This window comes from Maylandia zebra, linkage group LG7, assembly GCF_041146795.1.
Source record: "Maylandia zebra isolate NMK-2024a linkage group LG7, Mzebra_GT3a, whole genome shotgun sequence".
NCBI lineage: Eukaryota > Metazoa > Chordata > Actinopteri > Cichliformes > Cichlidae > Maylandia > Maylandia zebra.
Genome location: NC_135173.1, coordinates 65,778,497 through 65,801,254, shown reverse-complemented (window position 1 = coordinate 65,801,254; position 22,758 = coordinate 65,778,497). Strand labels below are relative to the sequence as shown.

The 22,758-nt window shown below is 42.4% G+C and overlaps 2 protein-coding genes across 5 annotated transcripts in view; one reads left to right on the top strand and one right to left on the bottom strand.

Annotated features, from left to right (window-relative positions):
- Window positions 1-22,758, top strand: part of LOC101471517 (voltage-dependent calcium channel subunit alpha-2/delta-4) — a 79,259-nt gene that overhangs the window by 37,223 nt on the left and 19,278 nt on the right. For all 4 annotated transcript variants that reach the window (XM_076886920.1, XM_076886918.1, XM_076886919.1 and 1 more), the window contains 3 exons: window positions 254-375; window positions 491-559; window positions 21,845-21,906. In XM_076886920.1, coding sequence (XP_076743035.1) covers window positions 254-375; window positions 491-559; window positions 21,845-21,906 — 253 coding nt within the window. The remainder of the gene's footprint in view (window positions 1-253; window positions 376-490; window positions 560-21,844; window positions 21,907-22,758) is intronic.
- Window positions 1,225-12,013, bottom strand: LOC101486745 (uncharacterized). Its single transcript, XM_004566170.5, has 4 exons — window positions 11,448-12,013; window positions 3,891-4,030; window positions 2,767-3,432; window positions 1,225-2,518 (listed from the first exon to the last, which is right to left on the bottom strand). Exons 2-4 carry the CDS (start codon window positions 3,934-3,936, stop codon window positions 2,049-2,051), a joined length of 1,182 nt encoding a protein of 393 aa, XP_004566227.2. The 5' UTR covers window positions 3,937-4,030; window positions 11,448-12,013; the 3' UTR covers window positions 1,225-2,048.

The following is a 22,758-nucleotide window of genomic DNA, read 5'->3' as shown; positions in this document are numbered from 1 at the left end:
TAAGAATTGTTGTTATAGCTGCTTCCTGCTGTGGACTATCAGAGTGTGTAACCTTTGTGAGTTCTTTGAAGTGAGTGAAGTAAAAAAATGTTCATCAGTAGCACGAAGAACAGGTTTGTGTTTGAAACAGAAGATGATTAGAAATAAATAGTAAAATTAGAGCTTCCAGTTGCACACTGACCAGTTCAGTCAATGAGCCTAGGAGTGAATTTCAAAGTAAAATGTTATCTGAGGATGATTGCTCACTTTGCAGGAAGTTCCTGACTCCAGCTGATAAAGATAATCTGTTCACCATCGATCACTTCCCGCTGTGGTACCGCCTGGCTGTAGAAAACACTCCTGGAAAATTCTACTACTACCCAGTGAATGACAAAGGTTTGTTTGTGACGAACCCCTGAACACGTCTGCAGAACAAAAAGTAACTCGTTATCATTGAATTACTGATAAGGTGATCTGTAGTTAATGTTGGGCGAAATGTTTTGCCCCTCAGGAGTGAAGTACATCATAGCGACGACATCGGTGACCGTGTCAACCGAGGGAAAGACGGCCATGGCTGGAGGTGAGTTTCAAACAAGTGGTGGAAGAGCTATGATGTTCACCTTCTTCATCTTCATCACAAAAACACAGCATGCACTGTCATTATCGCGTTTTCCTCTTGCTTTAGTTGCTTACTGTTTCCTTTATTAATCCATGACAGCCAAAGCAGATCAGCGTCTAACAGGGAGCTGGAGTTAGCTGTGGAGACCAAACATGTTTATTTCTGTTGGAAAATAAGACATTTTAACATGGGAGTCTATGTGGGCGGAGTCACTTTAGAAGCCAGCTGCGAGTGGCACTTTGAGGAACAGCAGTGGCCATATGCTGACCATTTTCAGTTGTTCTTCTTGAGTCGGGCAAGAGTAAAAGATAATGATGAAGACATTGAAGGTCATACAGTGGTCAGCAAGAATCCTCACTCAAATCGCTTTGTGTGGGATTTTTACACCACGTGACATGAAGCATGTGGTGACGCTGCCTGCAACAGCAGCGGCTATCGTCTAATTAAACTGTAACATGCAGTGGAAATGAAGTTCAAGGTAACTTCTCCTCCCCGGTCGAAAGCAAAGGAGAACACGACTCTCAGAACTCTGTAAGGAAGTAGTCCTCTCACTCACATTTAAGAACAGCGATTTAGAGGTTGTGAAATGGACCAAAAACACTTCTTTAAAAAGAAAAAATACCCAGTTTAGATAAATAAAGAGTTTATTACCTTCAGCATGATTAACAGTCCTTGAGTTCAATTACACTTCAATTTATTTCATGTGCTTATCACATGTGAGCTGATCTCCTCACGCTCTTTCTTTACTTCACAATGTTGGAGATAATAGTCATCGCTGTTTCGTTGTGCTGGATTAGAAGCTGTTGCAGCTCTAAGCTTGCCCTCTAGGTGGCAGTACAGCTCTAGTATTGTTTGAATGCAGTTAACCTGTGATGAAGCTTAAAGCAGCGTTTACCTGACAGCAGCAGAACTCTGATGTGGTTCAAAGTGTTTGTTGTTCTGAGGAGATTCAGCGGGGGCATCCACCTAACACAGGTACAAAGAATTACTCTGCAGAATGGGGAATGTAAAACACGCACAGCTGATTAAGAGAAAAGTAATTTTTTGCAGCTCACATCAAGAGAAATGTCACACATTCACAGACGTTTGTACTTTTTGACTTTGTGCTTCTTGGGCTTAGATCCAAAGACGGGAACTAAATGTAGATTCATATTTCTAAAGAAGAAACACACATGAAGGGAAAGTCAAGGTGCAGAAGTGCCAAACAGCAGCTTGAGAGAAGTTTCAAAGCTGGCTGAGGGATGCAGCGCAGGGAATAACAATTCACAGAGCATCCATACATTAAAAGAAGTACTGCAGAATCACAGCTTCACTGGATTTAGTCCGCTCCATTAAGCTGCACAATCAGTCCCCACCCGGAGAGTTTCGCCCAGTGAGCTGCAGGGTTTCTCTCTGCAGACCTCGTCTCATCAGTGATGAGAGCTGAAGTACAGAGGCAGAAATCAGTGTGTTAGAAACTGCTGATTCGATAACTGTGCACGAAGCCGCAGGCCTCTTTGGGCGGCGTTTCCTCCAGTGAGGTCGGGGATGACGTCTGCCCGTCTTCCAGGTCGGTGTCAGCTCCAGACTCAGCCATCAGGGGCTGCCCGCGGCTCTTCATCTCTTTCTGGTAGCGGGCTACCAGCGAGGCGTAGACGCACCCGTAAGTCGCTGCCACCACCATCATGACGCACACTGTGCCGCACACAACGGCCGCAACTACCTGCGTGCCCTGTGCCCGGCGGACGCTCGCGGGTCTGTAGCGCTGACGGATGCAATCATCGGCACCTCCGACCCGGCCGGGCGGGCAAGGAGGCCGGGTGGCGCCTTCCTTGGTTGAAGTCTGGAGGCAGTAGCTGAACATCTCTGCTGGCACGCTGCGGATGTCCCTGCCCTTCAAATCCTCCGGGAGGCTGCACTGCATCACATCTACCTGCCCATCTATAAAACAGATGGAGAGGGGACACAAAAACAAGGGGAAAGAAGGAGGAAGGGAGAAAGAAGGGAACCAGGAGAGACAGGGAAGGATTGAAAGATATAGAGGTCATTGTACTCTTAGATGTCTTTGCTCAGCATACATCCATCCTGCAGAGTGGAGATTAATTGCTTAGATTATACACCCCAGACTCGCTCCGGTAAAGTCTTAAAGTATTTGAGATATGGAGAGGCCTGCTAACAGCCCTGCTCACCCCTGTAAATCAACCACTCCATCCAGTGCTTGAAGTCTCTCAGCTTGCAATCGCATTTCCAAGGGTTTCCTACCAGCAGGAGGTGCTGTAGCCCCACCAGGGGTTCAAATGTGACTCTGTCCAGGGTGACAAGCCGGTTGCTGGCCAGAGACAGCCAGGTGAGTCTCTGAAGCCCATCCAGCAGGCCCTTGGGCAGCCACAGGAGGCCGTTGGAGGACAGATCGAGTTCCTGCAGCTGCCATAGCCCCTTGAAAACCTCCTTGCTCAATCCAATACTCCCCTGACTTCCATTGAAGGCCTCGACTGTCGCTGCGCTGCTATTGAGTTTACTGAGGTAGTTGGTGGACAGGTTTAAGCGGCGCAGGCTGTTCAGGCCTAGGAAAGCTCCTGGCTGCACGGTTGAAAAGTGGTTCTGGGAAAGATCCAGTACCTCCAGGCTGCTGAGGTTGGACAGCTCAGCTTTGCCCAGGAAGGTGAGATTGTTCTGGGGTAGGTGGAGTGCCAGAGAGTCCTGGGCGAGCAGCCCAAGGATAGACGTCAGAGAGAGGAGTCCAACAGCAGTGCAGTCAGTCGTATTGCCATAGCAGGTGCAGACACCAGGACAGCCTGTGACGGAACCCAGAAGTCCCAGCAGAACCAACACCAGAGTGGACAGAGCCACGCAGACTGGAAGACACGAGAAACGAACAGAATAACAGCGTCTTTTACACTGCCAAAACTATCAGTACATCGTTTAGAAACATTTAAACCTCATGCATTAACTCTGTGAAGCTATATTCGGTTTAATGTTGTAAACTTGCAAGCCTACTTCCCTCAGTTCACCTAAATTAGCTTTTTAATGAATCATAGTAGATTTTCCTCTGTTATAAGCAGATCACTTGATCACTGAAGCTCAGAAAGAGAGCGATGTAGAGAACAGTGTGCTCCACATCTCTTCATAAGAACAGGAGCCTAAATGAAGGCATCAGATTAATTCCTGCAGTGATTCATGTTGACGTCTCAGTCACCAGTGCTGGAGTCTCTCAGGTTTGTCGGCACACTTAATTTTAGCTTTCTGGTAGGTAAACTATACATTATATTTAGGTGAAGATATAGGTTTTGTATAGTATATGAAGTGGACTCACCCAGTCTCTCCAGATGACTTCGTCCATACTGGTGCTGGTTCTTCATGTCTGTCACATCAAATCCACTGAAACCTCAGGCTGCCATCCAGCTGTTCTTTCTCTCGGCCGGGTCACGCAAACTTTCAGCTTTGGAGAGTGTCCTGAAAAAAATGTACATGCAGAGCTAAACATGAATTGGAGTTGCAGATTGTGAACTACTATTGAGATCTTTTACAAAAAATAGTTGCAAATATTATTAATCAGCACAAGACTGTAGCCTAAAGGATTAGGTACATGATTAGTTTCAGAAACACAAAAAAAATATTTTATGATATGAGTCAAAGAGTATAAGTAAAAGTTATAATACTACCATAATGTTTAGTTTCAAAATGTACTTAAAGAACTTAACGTAACTTAAGTTCATAAGAATGTATATTTCTTTAATGCTGAAACATGAAGATGAGCTAAACCTTTACAATAAATAAATAAATAAAGTCTGATATTTCCATCCAAAAGTAAGGTAAAAGTGCAAAGAAATACTGCAGTATAAGTATTGTGTGTATATAGTATATGGGCATTGTAATAGTACCATTACTAAGGCTACTGAAACAAATGTAGGGTTCAGAGTGAAAGGAAAAGGTTCATGTATCCTGTGTGTATGCGCCCCTCCCCCTACACACAGAGTGGAGAACAAATTTTATCCAAAATATGAAAATCACTCATTCAAATGACTTCAAACTCGGCACTCCACTTACTCGGGCTCCCAGCCGCACACACAGATAGTTTGAAGAGAATTGATGAGTGGTTTTGGAACTAGATAAAGAAAATATGAAACTACATACAGACATACTCATAGCATCCAGTGACCGTCCTAGCCATGTCTGTTAGGTAAGACGAGAAGGTGAACTGGACTTTAATTTGGGAATTTTGGACGACTGGGGGAAAAAGCCGCCCTTTTAGAATAACAGGTCATCTTTGTGATGCTTTATCTTTATTCAGGTCTTTATTCCAGGGCTTCAAACTGATTGTTTCCTTTCTACAAGCCTGTTTAATTTAAATCACAAAGAGTGCAGCTCAGTATGGAAGATTAAGTGGAGTATGTCAGATTAAAAACTGCAGACTTGTGCTGTAATGGGCAGCTTTTTTGCACGCCCTCAATCCTTTTCATTCTTCTCCTTTCTTGCTCAGAGAAAACGCACAATGCGCTTCATGCTGAAGTGGAATAATCCTCTGTGTTTTCATCCACCAACATCGGAGGAAAAGTCATTGCCAACTTTTGTCTTCTTAACGCCCACTCGCAGTTCCTGTACGCTGTGGATACAGTACAGCATTGTTTCACACATGCAATCAAGAAAACTGTTTACATTTTTTGACGATTCTCTCTTTTTTATAAAAAAAAAAAAAATCGTTGACTTTACTTCTCTTGATATCTTTGGATGTTTGGGGCACTTCTGATATGCAGAGGAAAGTGTGCAGGGGGAGATAAAGCTGCAGTGGAAAAAGAAAAGTGCTGTCACTCCACCATCCATCTTTAACTGCTGTAAAGAGCTGGAGAAACGCTGCCTCAAGGTCTTTCTTTTGTTGCAGGTCCTTCTTTTGTTAACTTGGCACAAAGATGTCCGTCACTCTGCTGTGAACTGTGTGAGGCAGAAAGTCGCCTTCGGGGCACAACTGACATTAGAAAACAGGGGAAATTACAATGCAGGTATAGAAGCGAGATAATGGCTCCCTCAAAGAATATTTGACGTCACTTTACATCATCAAGAGACCAGGGGAAAAAAATCAGGGCCTTCATCCCAGGATGATATTGACAGGCACATCCTCTGTGTATGAATAGAAGATAATGTACTGTAAGTACTGGTGCTCAGAGTGTCTGCAGGATTAGACTGTCCTCATCAGAAGCCGTCACCTCAACAAAACCAAAGCAGAGGCAGAGTAACCCCAGTCTGTTGGCTTTTCTGTTCTGCACACTGTGAAGGGGAGTGAAATGAGAATCCTGCAACCAGACTTTGAGGGACAGCTGTCATTTGCATTTGATCTTCAGAGTTGCCCTTAAGAGGATGAGCATGCAGAATCACCTCTGATGCTTTCTGATGTTGGTGCTGGATCCGAAGTATTTGTAGAAAGAACAAAATCTCACATTGTATAAATCCTTCAGGCAGAGCTGAACTCGATGTCTTTATCCAGATCCCTTTACTTTGGGATTAAAGTACCAGTGAGCACCCTCGGTGCTCTACACTCGCCCGCCGCTGCACACTCAAACACATGCGCAGCTGCGAGCCGAGGACCAAAAACAAACGTAGGGGCTGGTGTGTCATCTTCTGTTTATCAATCTGTGAAGTTGCTCCTGGCTGCTTTTCTGCTGTTTCTCTCCTCAGTCGTTCGCTCCTTGTAGCTCGCCCTCCTCTCTGCCCTACTTGGTGTCTCCTTCTTTGGACTTTTAAGGACACCCCTGAGCGCCAGAGGCTGCTGGGTGTAGGTCGAGGACGCTAGGTCCAAAATCAAATTTTCCCAGTGGGTTTATTCATAAAAAAAATACAGTCTCTGAGACAGTCAAGGAAAGAGCGCTGGTTTTTTTCTGATGGAGGCTTTTGATGCTAGCTCTGGTAAATACCTGAGTTAGTCTATTGTATGAATCAAAATGTCTATATAATGGAAGCAAATATTTAAAATATAAATAGGATAAAGCTTTAGTTGCATGTTATTTTGCAGATTTTAAACTCCAAATCAGCGGTCCCCAACCTTTTTTGCACCACGGGCCGGTTTATGTCGGACGATGTATTCACGGACCGGCCTTTAAGGTGTCACAGATAAATACAACAAATGAAACCAGTATTGGTACCAAAAAAGGAAGATTTATTCATAACACACGGGAAAAGACCCAGGGAAACCGAGTTAAAGATAAAAACGATTAAAAAATAACGATAAAAACTTCACACCCGAGCCTCAAATCTTGTAGCCCGGTACCAAACGACTCATAGTCCAGTACTGGTCCATGGCCCAGGGGTTGGAGACCGCTGCTCTAAATTAAAAAATAAATAAATAAATACTAATCAGCAGTGTACAATGAGTTAAAGTCATCTATAGCTACAATGCTAAACCGATGAATATATTAATGGATCAAAATTGATGTTCCAGGAATGTGTATTAAAGTTCACCCTTATTTCTTCCATGGGAAGTGGGAGGGTAAGTAGCAGCAAGGTGCTGCTAATCAAATTACGTGAGTAACTGATCATCAGCAAGTGTGAGCAGCTCTATTAAAGCACAAGTTTTGTCACTTTGCTGATTTAAAGTATTTAAGTGTTCTGTGTTAAAACATTCTCAGCAAATTCACCCGGTGCAATGGTCAGAGAACAACCCAAAAGCTCCATCTCAGACTCTACAGGTTAGCTCAGTGAGCATGTTAAATGTCGAAGTTCATGACAGTACAGTTAGAAAGAGACTGAACAAGTATGGCTTGTTTGGAAAGGTTGCCAGGAGAAAACTCTTCTCTCTAAAAAGGACAGCACAGCTTAGGTTTGCAAAGCTGCATCTCAACAAACGAAAAGACTTTGGGAAAGATGTTCTCTGGACCAAAGTGGAGCTGTTTGGCAGTAATGCACAAACAGCTTATACTAACTGTCCACACGGTGATAAGGGCCTGATGATTTGGGTTTGTTGTGCAGCCACAGGATCCAGGCACCTTGACTGAGTCAGGTGTTCTCAAGCTAAACGTGAGGCCAACTGTCCAACAGCTAAAGCTTTGTCCAAAATGGATCACACTACAGGGCAATAATCTCGGATGCTGTGGTGGACCCTTCAGAGAGCTGTGCATAACTAAATGTGGCAAACCTCAGTGAACTGAAGAGTGGACCAAATTCCTCCACAGGGATGTGAGAGATTGATAAAGTCGCGCAGAAAACAGTTTCTGCAACTTGTTGCTGCTAAAGTACAAAGTCCTGTGAAATCCTCCTTTTCACATGACTACTACTGATTCTATCAGGATGCTGAAACATCTTCCTTATTAAGAATTATTATGACTTTTTCTTAAATACAGAGGAAATATTTGTTTCCCCACTTTGTTTGGCATTGAAACCATATTTTACAATCTTTAGTCTCTGGTGTAGTGCTACTTCTATGCCAATTTTCTACACTGCATTTATTTCAGAGCAAATATTCTGATTTCCTGTGGGACATCTCTGCCTTGTTCTTGGTCTCCTTCTCTTTTCCGCACCATTTAAAAAATCCTGGAGACGCCCCAGAGACTGAGACTTGCAGTGCCAGTATGGCCTCTGAGGATCTGCAGAGAAAGTATTTCATCCTCTCCTGTGCTTTCCTACGTTCTGATAGGTTAGAAGTGTAAAAGTGCACTTTGCATGCTCTTCTACACCGAGCCCGGAGAAGCATGTTTTTGATATACATGTGTATATATTTTCTGAGGCCATAAAGTACTAAAGTTTAATATCCAGCTCTACTAATCACACAATATTGGGTTGTAGAAGTCTTTGAAATAATTGCGTTCCTGTGGTTTGAGCTATACTGTAATATTCTTTGTGGGTTTTATGTCTCTTCAACGTTCAAACGTTTCCCACCCCAGAAGCCCATATTCCTCCTCATTCTGCAGGACACAGCATGGATCCTCCCACAGTAACATCCCAGTAAAAGCTTTCCCAGTTATAAAAACTGAAGCAAAATGTTCCTCCGTTCCTCCTGTGTTTCAACTTTATGGAGGTTTTGTGAGCAAACGGCTGTTGAGTTGAAGCAGCTTGTCAAATGCACCATCAGCCAGATTAGACGCCACCCACACAGATGCGAGGGGTCGCAGATTAAAACCCCAGTTTCAATCCCTGAGCAGGGCAGATGCCTGTGCAGGAGTCCAGATGTTGTTTAAACATCTGATCCCAGAAAACACCTCCTCCCGCCCCGCCCGCCCGACCCGACCAGCCTCTGACCCGCGCTGTCTCGGTTTTTATTATCGTGCTATTACCACACACACATCTGCTGTTTTTATTTGGCCTGTCAGTTAAATCACTTTCACAGCGGTAAACAATATACAGCCGATCTCCTCATACACACTGAGCCACTCTGGTAACAGCTAGCATCATGCAGCCATGATTTTCTTTTTGGAGAATGTCACCTTGTTGGTTGTTTCTCTGCAGCAGTCTAAGTTCCACACTGAGTGGGTCTTCCTATGTGTATACCAAGGAAGTGAGTTCCTTGGTTTATTTAAGTTGATGCACGAGCTTAGTTATTATAATCCTAAATGGTTGCTTTGTAGTTGGGTTAGTTTAATCAGACATACTGGCGATTGGTAGCTGTAATACAACCAGTTTTATACCCATTTATTAGTGTAAAATTGCTTGTTGCGAATAATGACCCCAAAATCCAAATATTTACTTAATGTTGGTGAATAACAGTGTAATGCTTGACAGGATTTGTCTTTATTTCAGTACCATGGTTAGCTCCTGGGGTAGATTAGCAACAAGCACTGTAGCCTCTGCCGGTCTTTTGCTGTGAATCGCTGCTCGCTAACACATTCAAATAAGTTTAGCATTGTTTTAACACATGTGCTGTCCTGGGGTCATTTTTGAACCCTGAGTACAACAGGTGTATGGCAATCGGGAGGACATTATGAGGGTTAATTAACTGCTTTTTATCACTAGTTTAAACAAGAAACAGACAAATAGTGACTAGTGAACACCCTGGAGTTCTACCTGGGCTTTAATAGGTTAATTCCAGTGTGTTCAAATAAATATTTTCTTATCATTTAGCAGGTTACATTTGTATTAATGGACTGACCTTAAAACCATTCCCCCCGACTCTGAGATTAGTGGGGTTCAAGAAGCGAGCGTCAGTGAGGTTTGAATTAGGCCGCGATGTTTTCACAATGCAGGTGACGTGTGTGAATTATTGGGGATAATTCAGAGGATTTTGCTTTGTTTCAACCATTAATGAATGAAAGTCACTTGAATGACTGACTGAAAGCATTATGTTATATGCATGTGCTAAATTACTGGGTGAAATTGATGTTTCAGTTATCCTTCCTGACATTTGCTGAAGGTAAAAGGCTGCAGGGCTCTGTGACATTTTACCTTTAGTTATTAACTTATCCCCAAGCTGTAACACCACAGTGTTTCTTACAGACACTCAGTGCTCCAAAAATCTGTTGTTGAATTAAGGTGAACTGGAGTTTCCCCCTCAGCTCCACGTCTCTCTGATCAAATTAGGTTTTTGTCCCGCTGTAACTGCCAGCAGTGGTTCTGGTCATTAAATCAGACCTTGAGGCTTCAAAAACATTTCCTCAAAAACCTCTTGATCGTTAATGCTGCTCTTATTTCTTTATATCATCTTTTTATTGACTGTGCAGTGATTCTAACAACAGCCTTCTCACTTAAAGTTCTCTCTTTAAGCCTTTCATTATCTGCTCAGGCTGAAATGGTGTAAGACAAATCAGCAAACAGCTTTCCACTTATGTGGAAAAGTGGAGGGTTATTATCTCGATTTAAAACTCCACTGTTCCAATTTTGTCATTGAAGTGCTGCCATGTGACGTTCCCTGCTTCATCTGCAGTGCATTGCCATGCTTTTCTGGGCTCTAACTTGGCATCCGGCGAGCTGCTTAATGGCCTCTGACAGGCAGTCTCTCCCCCACCCCCCACCCCCCCCGTGGCTGCACTTTTCCTCCAAACAGCCTGAGAATGAGGCATCCGAGCGTTGGGTCCAAAAGGCCGAGAGCACAAACACACTGCAGCATCCACACTGAGGCGGGCAGGGAGACAACAGGGAGCAAGTAAACAACACGCACACATACACACACTGAATACATGCCAAAAGCGTGCGCGCGCACACACACACACACACACACACACACACACACACACACACACACACACACACACACACAACACACAAGCTCACTCCCACACGCGTTTAGTCTCTCTTTCTATTAAAAGCATCAGCTTGTACTCTGCATGGCCTGAAGTATGTGGACACCCAAAGATTTCAGCCGTGTGTGTTGGATGAACGGGGGACTCCAAAGTCTGGACATTAACGGGCGTCACTAACATCCTGGTTTCCCATTCAAGCTCGTAAAAATTTGTGAAGTCAAACACTGATGCATGGTGATGAGGTCTGGCTCACAGGCAGGTTTCTGTGCAGATCTCCACACCACACTGGAAAAATCATTCCTTTATGGCAATTTCCCGGTGTGTGGGGGGAGATGTCATATTGAAACAGGAATAGGGGCAAACTGTGGAAACCCAAAGTACTCATTACATGCCCTACAGCTGTAACAGTAAGTCAAGATGCTATTTTAATCTGTGGGATACGGGACACGTTTGTCCAGTTTCACAATGGATTAAAAATGGAAATAATCATCATGAATGAAATGAAAAGTTGCAGGTCTGGCAGAGAGATGAAACAGGCTGAAACAAACACTAAGTTAAAGTTACAGTGGACGAGTGTCCACTTATTTCTGCTCACCTATTGTTCACCCTCATGCACAGGTGTATAGACAAAAACACACACTTTCAAAGGCATGTTATTGAGTATACACCCCCCCCCCCCCCCACACACACACACACACACAAGAGCGGCTCACCATCTGCTGCAGTTTCAGCCTCCAAAGAGAGAAAGAGGAGAGGAACTGTTCTTTTTCTCCTTCATCTGCAGCATTCGGTAAAGGAGCAGCTCTAAAGGCAGCGATTTCTGGATTCTGATTGAACCAGCTTTCTCTCTTCAAGGGCACAAAGTGGTTTCGGTTTAAAAGCCAGAGGCTCGAGTCTTTGTTCAAACCAGAATCTGGAGTTTTATTCCGGATCAAACACAGCTCACATTCGTTCTCCTCGTCTTCGTTCACGTTGCTCGCTGTCTTGGCTTCCTCCGATCGTTGTGCGCTCTGTCCAGCACACACCCAGCCCACCGACTGAGGACGGGCGAGCCTCTGTGTGTAAAAAAAGAGGGAGAGAGAGAGGGCTAGGGAAGCCACATGCTGCTGCTAATGCTGCGTGTGTGCGCGTGGGTGTGTGTGTGTTGGTGCGCTGGAGCACCCGTCCTCTCTGTGTTGCATCGAGTGTGTAATGTGCATTAAAGCTGTTTGACAGAAATAGTAACAGCAGAGTGCGTTGCAGCTGCAGGCTGAGCTCTGAATGAAGAGAGTCGGAGAGAAAGTAATCGGTAGTATTTCTTCACGGTACCTTAACTGCTGCATGTGCCAGGGCGGCAAATTTACAACGTGCTAGAGAGACTAAAACAATCTAATTTGTCAGAAGTATTAGTGTTTATATGAGACATCTTAAGATGGATTTATGGAGACGATACAAAAACTTTGACTTCAGGTAACTGCTGATGCAGAGCACTGATCCCATATCAGTGTTAAATTAATAAGGCAGACCCCAATCTGGTCCACTGGACGGCTATGGAAATGTGTGTGAGGGCATAAACTTTTAACTGTTTTATGGCAATTCCTGCTGATAAGGAGCTCCCCCACTGACGTTAAAGTAAATAAGAACTAGATGAATAATTAAATGACAGAAAATTCTTGTTTTTCACAATCTACAAGATAAATTTCTAATTTTAACAGTGTGGTTTCAGTAAAAAATGGACAATGGACTGTGGAAAAAAACCAAAATGTTCCATTTTATAATTACAAGAAAGTATGTGCAATGAGCTAACAGGACCTTGTCTGTAATTTTACACATTCATTTCTTACAATTTATGCCCAAAGAGTCATGCTTGACAGACTTTTAATGTACTACAGCAGCATTTCTTTGTCATGTAGGGAAAAAAATGAGATTTATTATTGAAATTGCACTTTTTTTTTCCTTCAATTTAAATATATCAGGGATTTACTGCGCAGTGGGTTTGACATCCCTGGAATAAACTTTATTTATCATTTTGAGGAAAATGCTGGGACTCATCCTCTTATGTTTGAGGCAACGTTAGGCTCAACTTAAACACTTCTCTCCTCACTTAGCAACAAAGTATACCAAAGGTGTATCACATTCAAGAATATAAATGTACTGAATTTCTCTTTGTTAGTAAAAGAAAAAAGAAAAGAAAGGAAAATTACTTAATAATTAGACAATCATACACAGAGTGGAGCAGAGAGACACAGGTGGCATAAAATAATGTGTCGATGACAACTTGTTACATCAGCTTAATTAAAGTTTCCACCCACAGACTGTCTGTGGTTACATGGGACATAATGAGTTAACGAGCTAAGTCAAAACCTTTTGTACACAGTCAGAGAGAAGCTCTTGGTGTATGTGACGATGTGGAATACCTCCAAACTGTTCATCCTTGCAGTTAGCATCCTCCGTGCTATGTTAGCTCTCCGATGCCAGATGCTGAAATATGCATTTCTAAAAATATGTCAGTTTTCTGTTAATCTCCAACCTCTGCGAGGGAAAATATGTATGACCCGACCAGTTGGTGCTGGTGATTGCACTTGTTTAAATGCACTTGCTAACTAACCACCAAGGATTAACTTTAAAAACAGTGATACCAACCAAAAATTGAGAATGTTCACCTTTTAATATAAAATTTTAAGCTGAAACTAGTGCATTTTAAATGGAACAACTTTTACTTTCAAAGTCAGAGTCATTATACAGACTACAATCAACCACGGCAACCTGTTAGCAATAAAAGCAATCACAAGGAGCAGCACCATATACCTCTTTTCCACCAATTTCACCCCGCAAGCAACCTTCTGGAACCACCTGTCAGGCACTCGGGTCTCACCTCTGATTGGTTGTCTCTGTTTGTCTCGGGCCATAGCCTGACTGTTACTGGGGCTCTGCAGCCTGCTTTGCAACCCCGCTCCCCCTTTTCAAGCTGTGTGACTTCATCAGTGTTATATCTGCTGCTGCTATCAGTGCCTGCTGTGGTCTGTGTTGGGGGGGTTTGCCTCTCTGCTCGTGTATGTGTGTGGAAGAGCAGGGAGGTCTCGGAACAGACACATGCTGACAAGTATAAATTAGTGAAATGGAAAGAGAAGGAAATAACCACCCTCTTTGTACTAACGTGGTCCTGACTGAACTAAAAATAATGAGTCTTACTGAAGCACAGTGAAAGATGAAATAGCAGATGTAAGTAAAGATAAAGAAAGAAAACAGAGCAGGCCACTCGGGGCTCTTACTGCATCGTCAGATTTGCATTTCACATTCATAAAAATGGGTTAGATAAACTATATTGATCACTGTGGTGAAATCATCTTACCTCAGCAACACTGTAGCACGATCCAGAAACTACAAATGCAGTTATCAAAAACAATAAGAGAAATTTTCAAAGATTGCTACTGTAGGTAGAAATTCATATGTACAGGCCAGTAAAGGTATGCATAAGTATATGGAATATTAAAGAATAAGATTAACACTATAAACAGAGCTGACAATAAATTGGATCATAAAATTTTTATGTTCTGAGTGGTGCTCTCAGTTTTTCAGCACACTCAACACAAATGAGAAGTTGGTGGTCTATTAAAATAAAACGCAGGCTTCAGCTACAGATTAAAATACTCAGAGACAAAGGGAGAATAACTGTTACATGAATCCCTCAGTATTTGTGTGTATTTTTACTTTATGTCAAGAAGCATGAATAAATGTGGTGCTTGTTTTGTCCCGTCCTTGCAGACTGCAGCAGAAACAGTTCAGCTGCAGCTCTGAAGGGCGGCGATAAGGACGCTGCTGACAGGAAAGGAGAAAAAAACTGAGAAATGAAATCAAACGGCTGAGCAAAGCCGCAGACCACTGAGTCTGCAGAGAGGCTATTTTAGAGGAATGACTGAGAGTGATGCCTTAAGAGGTTTAAAAGACCCAAAGGTCAGGACACTCCCCAAACACAAATGCAGTGTCACATTTCCCCCTTCTGCTACGAGCCTGCTATTACACACTGATCTCGGGGGGTGTCCCAGTACTGTACTCTCTTAAAGTACAGACAGAATTTCCTTGCTGTCCAAAGGCTGCATCATCAACCTGCAGCCAGCAACCTTTGAACTGGCAGAAGCTGATTGTTTTTTGGGACTAGCAGAAACAAATTTTAGGCACAATATTGATGTGACATCATCCTTTAATCCCTTAAGATTACAGTTATGTTCACATCTGTGCCTTTATATGGATACTTTCACATATTTGTCTACCCAAATGTGACATTTTAGTGTAAAATGCATGTAAGAAATATGATCTTGTTCCTATTAGGAGCTGTTGTTGTTTAGCCTGTGGCTAAATGAAGTCTAACATTACGCCTATCTGCAATTTTCTCTTTATCAGCAGGGCTCTGTTCATTATTAGCTTGCTGGTGCCTGTTTCCCCATCCAACAGTGACAGATCAACTTCATCCGTCCAATAATTCTAATCTTTTGCCACTGTTTTTGGACGGATGTTCACATTTAGGACAGAGAAGACAGATGGTTTGAAAGAGGAGTGAAAGAAGCCATCTATGTCCACTGTGAGCGACCGTCTTTGAACAGAGGCGGTGGTTTACGACACCAACTGTCTGCCATCTATAATCCGCCCACTCAGATCCTGGGCTATCTGACCTCAGTAAGTCACATGATAGAGGGGGCTAGGTCTCACAATGGGTTCACCCGAAACCTTGACTGATTGTGACCTACACCCGTTTTCACACCTTGGCTTGTTTGATTAGGCAGAGGATCAATAGGGGGTCCGTGACCCTCTTGGGGACCAGTGTTGGTCAAGTTACTTGAAAAAAGTAATCAGTAACTAATTACTGATTACTTCCCCAAAAAAGTAATCCCGTTACTTTACTGATTACTTATTTTCAAAGGTAATTAATTACTTAGTTACTTTTTAAAAACACGATTTACAACCTGAATAGGTGATAAAGCGATAGATCTTTCAGCCCAATTCTACTTTTTCTGCATAATCCATCATACAAAATGTAATCAAATGGAAAAGTCTCTTTTTAAAACTTGTTTTATTAGTTTTAATCTTTTAACTTTATGCATCAAGCAAAAATTTAATTATATGCAACATTCTCTGACTGGAAGAAATTAGTTTAACATTTAAACCTATTTTCTGCACATTCCAGCACATAAAATAAAATATTTTGTGTGTTTACACTCAGTCTTTCAAATAGATGCAAGTAAAACACAGCAGAAAATAAATAAAGTCAAAGTCTCAGCGGTCCTGTTGCTCTATTTTCACCTGTAAAGCAGGAGTGCGGTAGGCGGAGGTTTACCCTGGTGCAGGTGTGCCGTGGTCAGTGGAAGAATCCGCAAGTTTCTCTGTGAGTTTCCCATCACGTCGTAGCTACTCGGTGCTTGCTCGGAAGTTTAGGGGTTTTTTTCGCTGTAAAAAGAAGTTTTCTTCCCACGCACAGCGGACACTAATGTTTTTGTCACTTTTTATGGAATCAAACTCAAAGTAAGGTCAGTACTTCCACGCTTTAAACGCTGCACGCTCATACTCTCTCTGCACTAGATATATGATCCATTGTTGATCTGCACACAGCTGTTGTCACTAACGGCGCACTCGCTTACGTCACTATCGTGAGACATTCTGGCAAAAAATCAAGGTTTTAGTAACGCAGTAACGCAGCGTTCCTACGGGAAAGTAACGGTAATCTAATTACCGTTTTTGCAATAGTAATCCCTTACTTTACTCGTTACTTGAAAAAAGTATAAACAGAGATGGGCAGACTGCCCATCTCTGTTGGGGACACTCCCATAGGGCTTAAAATCTGGGACTCTCCACCATTTGACCCTAGAATTGAAGAAGCTTCTCGGATGAGAGGTGAAACGTCTTCAAGCAACTTAAAGAAGTCCAGACGCTTTTTTCCCCAAGCTCTTTACCAGTGTTGGGACTAAGGCGTTATTAAGTAACGCGTTACAGTAACTACGTTATTATTGTGGTAACGAGCACGGTAACTAGTTATTATGCCAAAACCGGGAACGCGTTAGTCGTTACTGGGAGTTAGATAGGCTCATTATTCGTTACTTCGTGTGGTGGCTATCACGGAGCTTCCACAGATTCAGTAACATTAGCAAGTGGTGGAGGCCAGCAAGTGGATGAGGGAAAGGGGAGGCAGGAGGAGGAGAGACCCGAGGCGGCTGCCGGTCCGAGTGTGAACTGAACTTCAGGTAAGAAGTTATGACCTGCAGTCTATCTTGGTCAGATATAAACCAAGTTTAGGTGGAGTTTATTTTCGTTACGCTGACTTTTTACAGTCAGTTACAATAACTCTTACTGCCTACTAGCTAGCATGACGGAGTTTCTACAGCTGGGTGGGTGCTATGATGTTATTGATGTTGAACTTTATTTTGTTCATAAGGTTAATTATTATGATGCCAACCATCCCGTAAAAAACAGAATCGTCTCGTACTCAGAGAAAATATTAGCGTTTCTTATTGAGCTGAAAAGGAACACAGTTTGTCTCGTAATTCAGCTACAATGAAAAAGACACAAAGGTGGAGTTATTCTGTGTGGGGGGCACAAAGAAATACTTTTCTTTCTTATTCTCATTTAAAATGTCTAGCTTTTAAAAAATAATTATCTGAGTCTTGCAACAAACAATTGATAGATTGATGCATATATACCATCAGAACAGTGAACATCACTGTCACAACAGTGTTTGTTTTCATTCAAAGGCTTTATGATTTTTACTATAATGGTGGTCAAAATGCCCGGGCCGATTTTTTGTCCCAGTCCAGCCCTGTATGCAGCTCATCTGCAGTCTGGTGTTACCTACATCTTCCTATTCGGAAGGCAGAATTTCAGAGTTCTGAGTACAATCGAAAGCACCACGACTGCAGTTTTTGTGTTGGATGTAAAAGGCGCACATGACGCTGTGACGTAGGCTAGAATCATGGCGGTCAGGTGTGGGATTTCTCTCGTGGAAATGTGCACATTATTTTTTCCTTTCTATTGGTAGGTGGCACAGTGCACTTGTGGCAAGTAAGCAAGCTAGAAGACTGGCAAAGTTATGGAAGCAACACATTAACAAGAGAATTCTGAGTAAAACCAAACTTACTTTTCCTAGTAACTAGTTACTTTGAAAGTAACAAGTAACTTGAAGTAACTGAGTTACTTTTGATAGAAGTAACTAGTAATGTAACTAAGTTACTAATTTAAAGTAACTTACCCAACACTGCTCTTTAGACTACGATGACCTGGATGACTGAGAATCTTCACAGACATACTACCAAAGATACTTCTGTCAGTCAGATTATTCTGAAGAGGTCAATGATTCATTTGCCAGCAGCTGCAGAGTCTGGAGTTAAGATACTTAGCAAGTCCACTGGCAACGTTACCTGTAACATGAAAAACCAAACAGCCTTCCTGCACATGACTTCTTTGAGCTCTGTTTTCAGTCTCCACCACTCTCTGTGGGGAATATCTAAATGAGCTTTTTATCTGCAAAATACTCGTTTCATTCTAGTCTTTCCATTTCTGGCTGCCAAGAGAGTGTAAAGGGGCTTTTTATGCCTCTTACTCTGGAAACTAATAAGAGCAAAAATGAGGGTAAAATGGTGTCCAGACAGCTAATCAATGTGCTCACTATAGCACGCCTAAAAACTGAGCAGAACCACCAAATGAGCTGAAAACACTTTGTCAGGTCCAATGCTGCCAGAGACAGTTTCCACTTAGGTTTATACAGATATTTCTTGAATTGTTAGGAAGCTCTTAGAGTACTTTATGCTGGGTATTTGTATTGAACGAGGTGAGAATGAATGAACAAACAATCTGTTCCTGTGAGGGAGGCAAATGCATCTCTTCCCACTTGATGGACTAGCATCTTTCAGCTTGAAGACATCAAAAGCTCAAAGTTGAAAGATCTTTAATCAACCCGAACAAAACTGAGAGAGTCTCTGGATCACAAACTGCACAGTTCTCAGCAGCACAGCAGAACCAGGAGCAAAAATGTGGCTCAAAGTCAAAGGTTGGAGGTCAGTGTGTCAGAGATCGTTAATGATGAGTTGCGGTTCTGTATTAAAAGCGCGGCGAGGTGCCTCATTGCCTCTGCACAGCCAATTAGTACTGAGTATTCTCTGTTCTTCAGAAACTAGACTAAAATTTAGTCTAAAGTGCAGGAATGGAGATGAAACTCTCTGCAGCAACCAAACGGACAAAAGTGTATTATTTTTTCTTCATACTGCAGCATCAGAGCAGAGTCTGCAGTCGGTGGAAGGCTCAATAACTAGCAGCTCGATAACAAGCAATGACCACAAATAAAAGCTTTTACGGCTGCTCGGCTTTTCCAATAATACCAGAACACAAGAGGCTTGACGTGCCGCCTCGTATCTCTCATCTGTAGGCTGCAGACCAGCTGCCTGCGTGAAGAAGAGTTTTCATTATGAAAGTGACAAAAACAGTTTCAGATATTAAGTTGCTGTGAGGTGAAACGACTCCCACAGGTCCTGTAACGGGGAGGTTACCAAGTAATATACGGAGGGCGGAGGTGCCAGGTCTGACTGGATGTTGGAGTCTTGCTTCAATTTTTGTCAAAATCCAGTATTGACTGGGCTCATTTATCCAGAATAAATAAGGGAGGGTTCAGGACCACCTATCCAGCCCTAAATGTATCAAAAAGGAAAACTTTGATCTTATGAGTAGAGAGGGTGTGTGTCTCCTGAAAGCAAGCTGGGAGCTGGCCCCACAGGAGAGGTGTCTGCCTCCCCTTCTACTTTGAAATGCCCCGTGCTGGCACGAATGGTAACGAGATCATTCACTCTGACAACAAAGCAGAAGTTGATCCAGTTTTCTTTTCCTCATTTTCGATGTTGTTGTTTCGATTGATTTCCTTTGTTTCTCGTGTCCATCTGTTCCCGTCAACTATAACGTGTTCCTCCTGTCCACCTTGTAGACACTCATTCATTACTGCTCATTAAAGGCCTTCAGCAGTGCCTCTCTCGGCGCCTTAGACTTTGTTTGAAATATCTTCACAATAACCCAGCATGTGAGCTTAAATCCATTCAGATCTGTGCACACTTACTGACTCTCATTTATGGTGACGGTAACATCTTCGAGTGTCCTTGTTGTTAGTTATAGAGCACTAAGAAGAATATTTTGCAGGTTGATAGTGTTTTTGTTCAAGTCTTATTCTCACTTTCCTTGTCCATTAGCTGTGTAATTGTTCTCATCCATCAAGCTTTTTCTTCTCTCACAGCACTTTTACCTTTGAAATGGATGGTGGTAATTAAAACACAGACCAAGAGTTTAAGACAGATGAAAGCAGCTTTTTAATTTTAGTTATCAGCTTTTACTTTCACCATAAAAATGACGACTCCTGGAAAAGTATTTAAAAAAAAACCCTATAGTTAAAGCACTGAAAGAATGAAGGGTAAAGCAATATGAAATGTCATGACTCACAAAACGTAATTTTTCAAAAGAAGAGTTTAAAAGTGTTTTCAGTGATGGCAGGGTTTGAAACTTTCATCTCTTCAGTCATGACAAAGGAATCCTTTCAGATCAGTTTGTACCAGTTTTAACCTCAAAGCAAAAAGGAACGAGTCATCCTGGAGACTCGTGCTGAGAGAGGAGGCAGATCTGATTAATAACTTTGGGTTAGAAATCTCTGGGCTTAATTAATAATATTTGAAATCAATTCTGCAGGGAACAAACAATCAGAGCAGTGTCGTCCAAAATGCGTTCATTGCCTCATGCTTTTAGATTAGCCGAAGGCCTTAGAGGGATGTTTTACTGATGCCAAAGAACAAGAAATTACCACAGACTACCTACAATTTAGCATGTGACATACACCATCTAAGGCTTTACCTGCTTTAGATGCTTTGGTTTGGTTCTACTGCGTGACAGAAATGAAAAAACATCAGCTTAAACCAGCTCAAAAGCAAACAAACACAAACTAAATTACAGTGCATTATATGACTACTGTACTTATATGTACTTACAGGGATGGCTACAGTGTCCAAGATCAGTGATTGGCTGTCAGGTTGGCACATTTTTAACTCACTCACACTTCTGTAGGCTTCATTCACTGAACACAGCCAATCCAGTGTGAGCATGATCATCTTGAATGTTATATTATATCCACCGAAGAGGGGCCTGAAAACTGAAGGCTCTGCCTCCCATTCTACTTTTAAATACTCTAGGAACAACAAGTAGGCCTGCAGAGCGAGAGCGAAGTGCTCTAATAGGGTGATATGGTACTACAAGGTCATTAAGATAAGATGGGGCCTGATTATTTAAGACCTTGTATGTGAGGCGCAGGATTTTAAATTCTGGATTTAACAGGAAGCCAAAACAGGAGAAATCTGCTCTCTCTTTCCTGTCAGGACTCTTGCTGCAGCATTTTGGATTAACTGAAGACTTTTCAGGGAGTTTTTAGGACTTCCTGATAATAATGAATTACAGTCGTCCAGCGTAGAAGTAATAAATAAATGAAATAATTTTTCAGCATCACTCTGAGACAGGATGCTTCTAATTTTAGCAATACTGCAAAAATTAAAGAAAGCAGTCTTACATATTTGTTTAATATACATGTTGAAAGATAAAGGATTCATCTAAACTATGAATCATGTAGAGCTACTCTAGAAAAGCACTAGATGAATCTGCTTTGAGTTACAGTTTGTACACACTAATTGAACCAATGTTATTCAGGCGAAGGTTTCAGCAAGTGGTCAACTGGGTTTTAGTGAAGTCTTTAGACACATCAGCCCAGATTTAACTTGACACGGATTCTCAACAGAATATAAACTGTTCCCCGTTCAACATGCTCCTAAATGCTTGCTGTGTACTACAGTCTGATGCTCACAGTAATGAAGCTGCTACAGAGCATTACCCAGAGATGTGTCATTACCCAGCCTGCAGGGAGCACACACACCATCAGGCTCATCAGTGTTTACATCCCTTCATTGGCGTCAGGACACGACAGAGGTGAACCGAGGGTCGAATTGATTTCCTGTCCACCTCCCTTTCCTCCACAAACACAGCAAAATGTTCAGCGCCGCCTCTGCAGAGTCCATCTTACCCTGCGTCTGTCTTAATGCTGCGCGTGTCTCTGTGTGTTTTCTATTTTTAGCTGTCGGGCTGCAGATGTCCTTGGATTGGCTGGAAAAGCGGTTCTGGGCCATCGCCAAGCAGGTGACCGCAGGACTCACTTTCACACAAACACACATTGTCTGATTTCTTTCATTTTTGAGGTCATTTCATTGACCTGTGTTTATTGTCTAGAGGTTGACAGGAAGTTTAAGTGACTTTTCCCTTAAAAAGCGGGCTGAAGCTGACTACAGAAACACAAACCAGTTAAAGGTGTTGGTGGAGATTGTGTTTTAAGTGTACCTTAGAACATCACAGCCAGGCATTTGCTTCCTACCAAAACCTTTGAAATGTTTCTAATTCCTTATTTTGTAACCTTTGCTGTTTACATGTAGAGATTTTCTCTCATAATCTCTCAGTTAGGGGTCACCATATGAATTTGTCAGAATAATGTGACAGGCAGCAGCATCTGTTCAAATCAAGCACTTTAAGTTACGAGTTAATGTCAAACCAAATGCAGGGTCCGCTTAGAGAGACCATCCACCTTGCAGTGGTTCTTCCGAGCAGAAATAGAAACTGCAACAGTTCAAGATAGTGGATTTGATGTCTGTCAGACTGCAGGATGACAAATGCCACACCGGGGCTGAGGATTTCTTAATATCAGAGATGGAACTTTCAAAATAAGAGCATGGAGGACAGCAGAGCGTATTGGAGGAGTGAAAAAGACAAAGAAAAAAGACACTAAAATCAGTTGCTAAATATATTTGAGTCTCATGCCAGCCCACATCCTACCACACATTTAACTGGTATATCTGATATACTGTAGTTGGTATAGTTAGCTGCTTTATTTGTTGCACATGTACAACCGTCTTTGCAACCCACTTTTTCCTTTTGTGCAGTTTCTAAATAAAGGGTTAAGTGCTCTTTATATTTAACATAGCATTCTGACTTCGAATG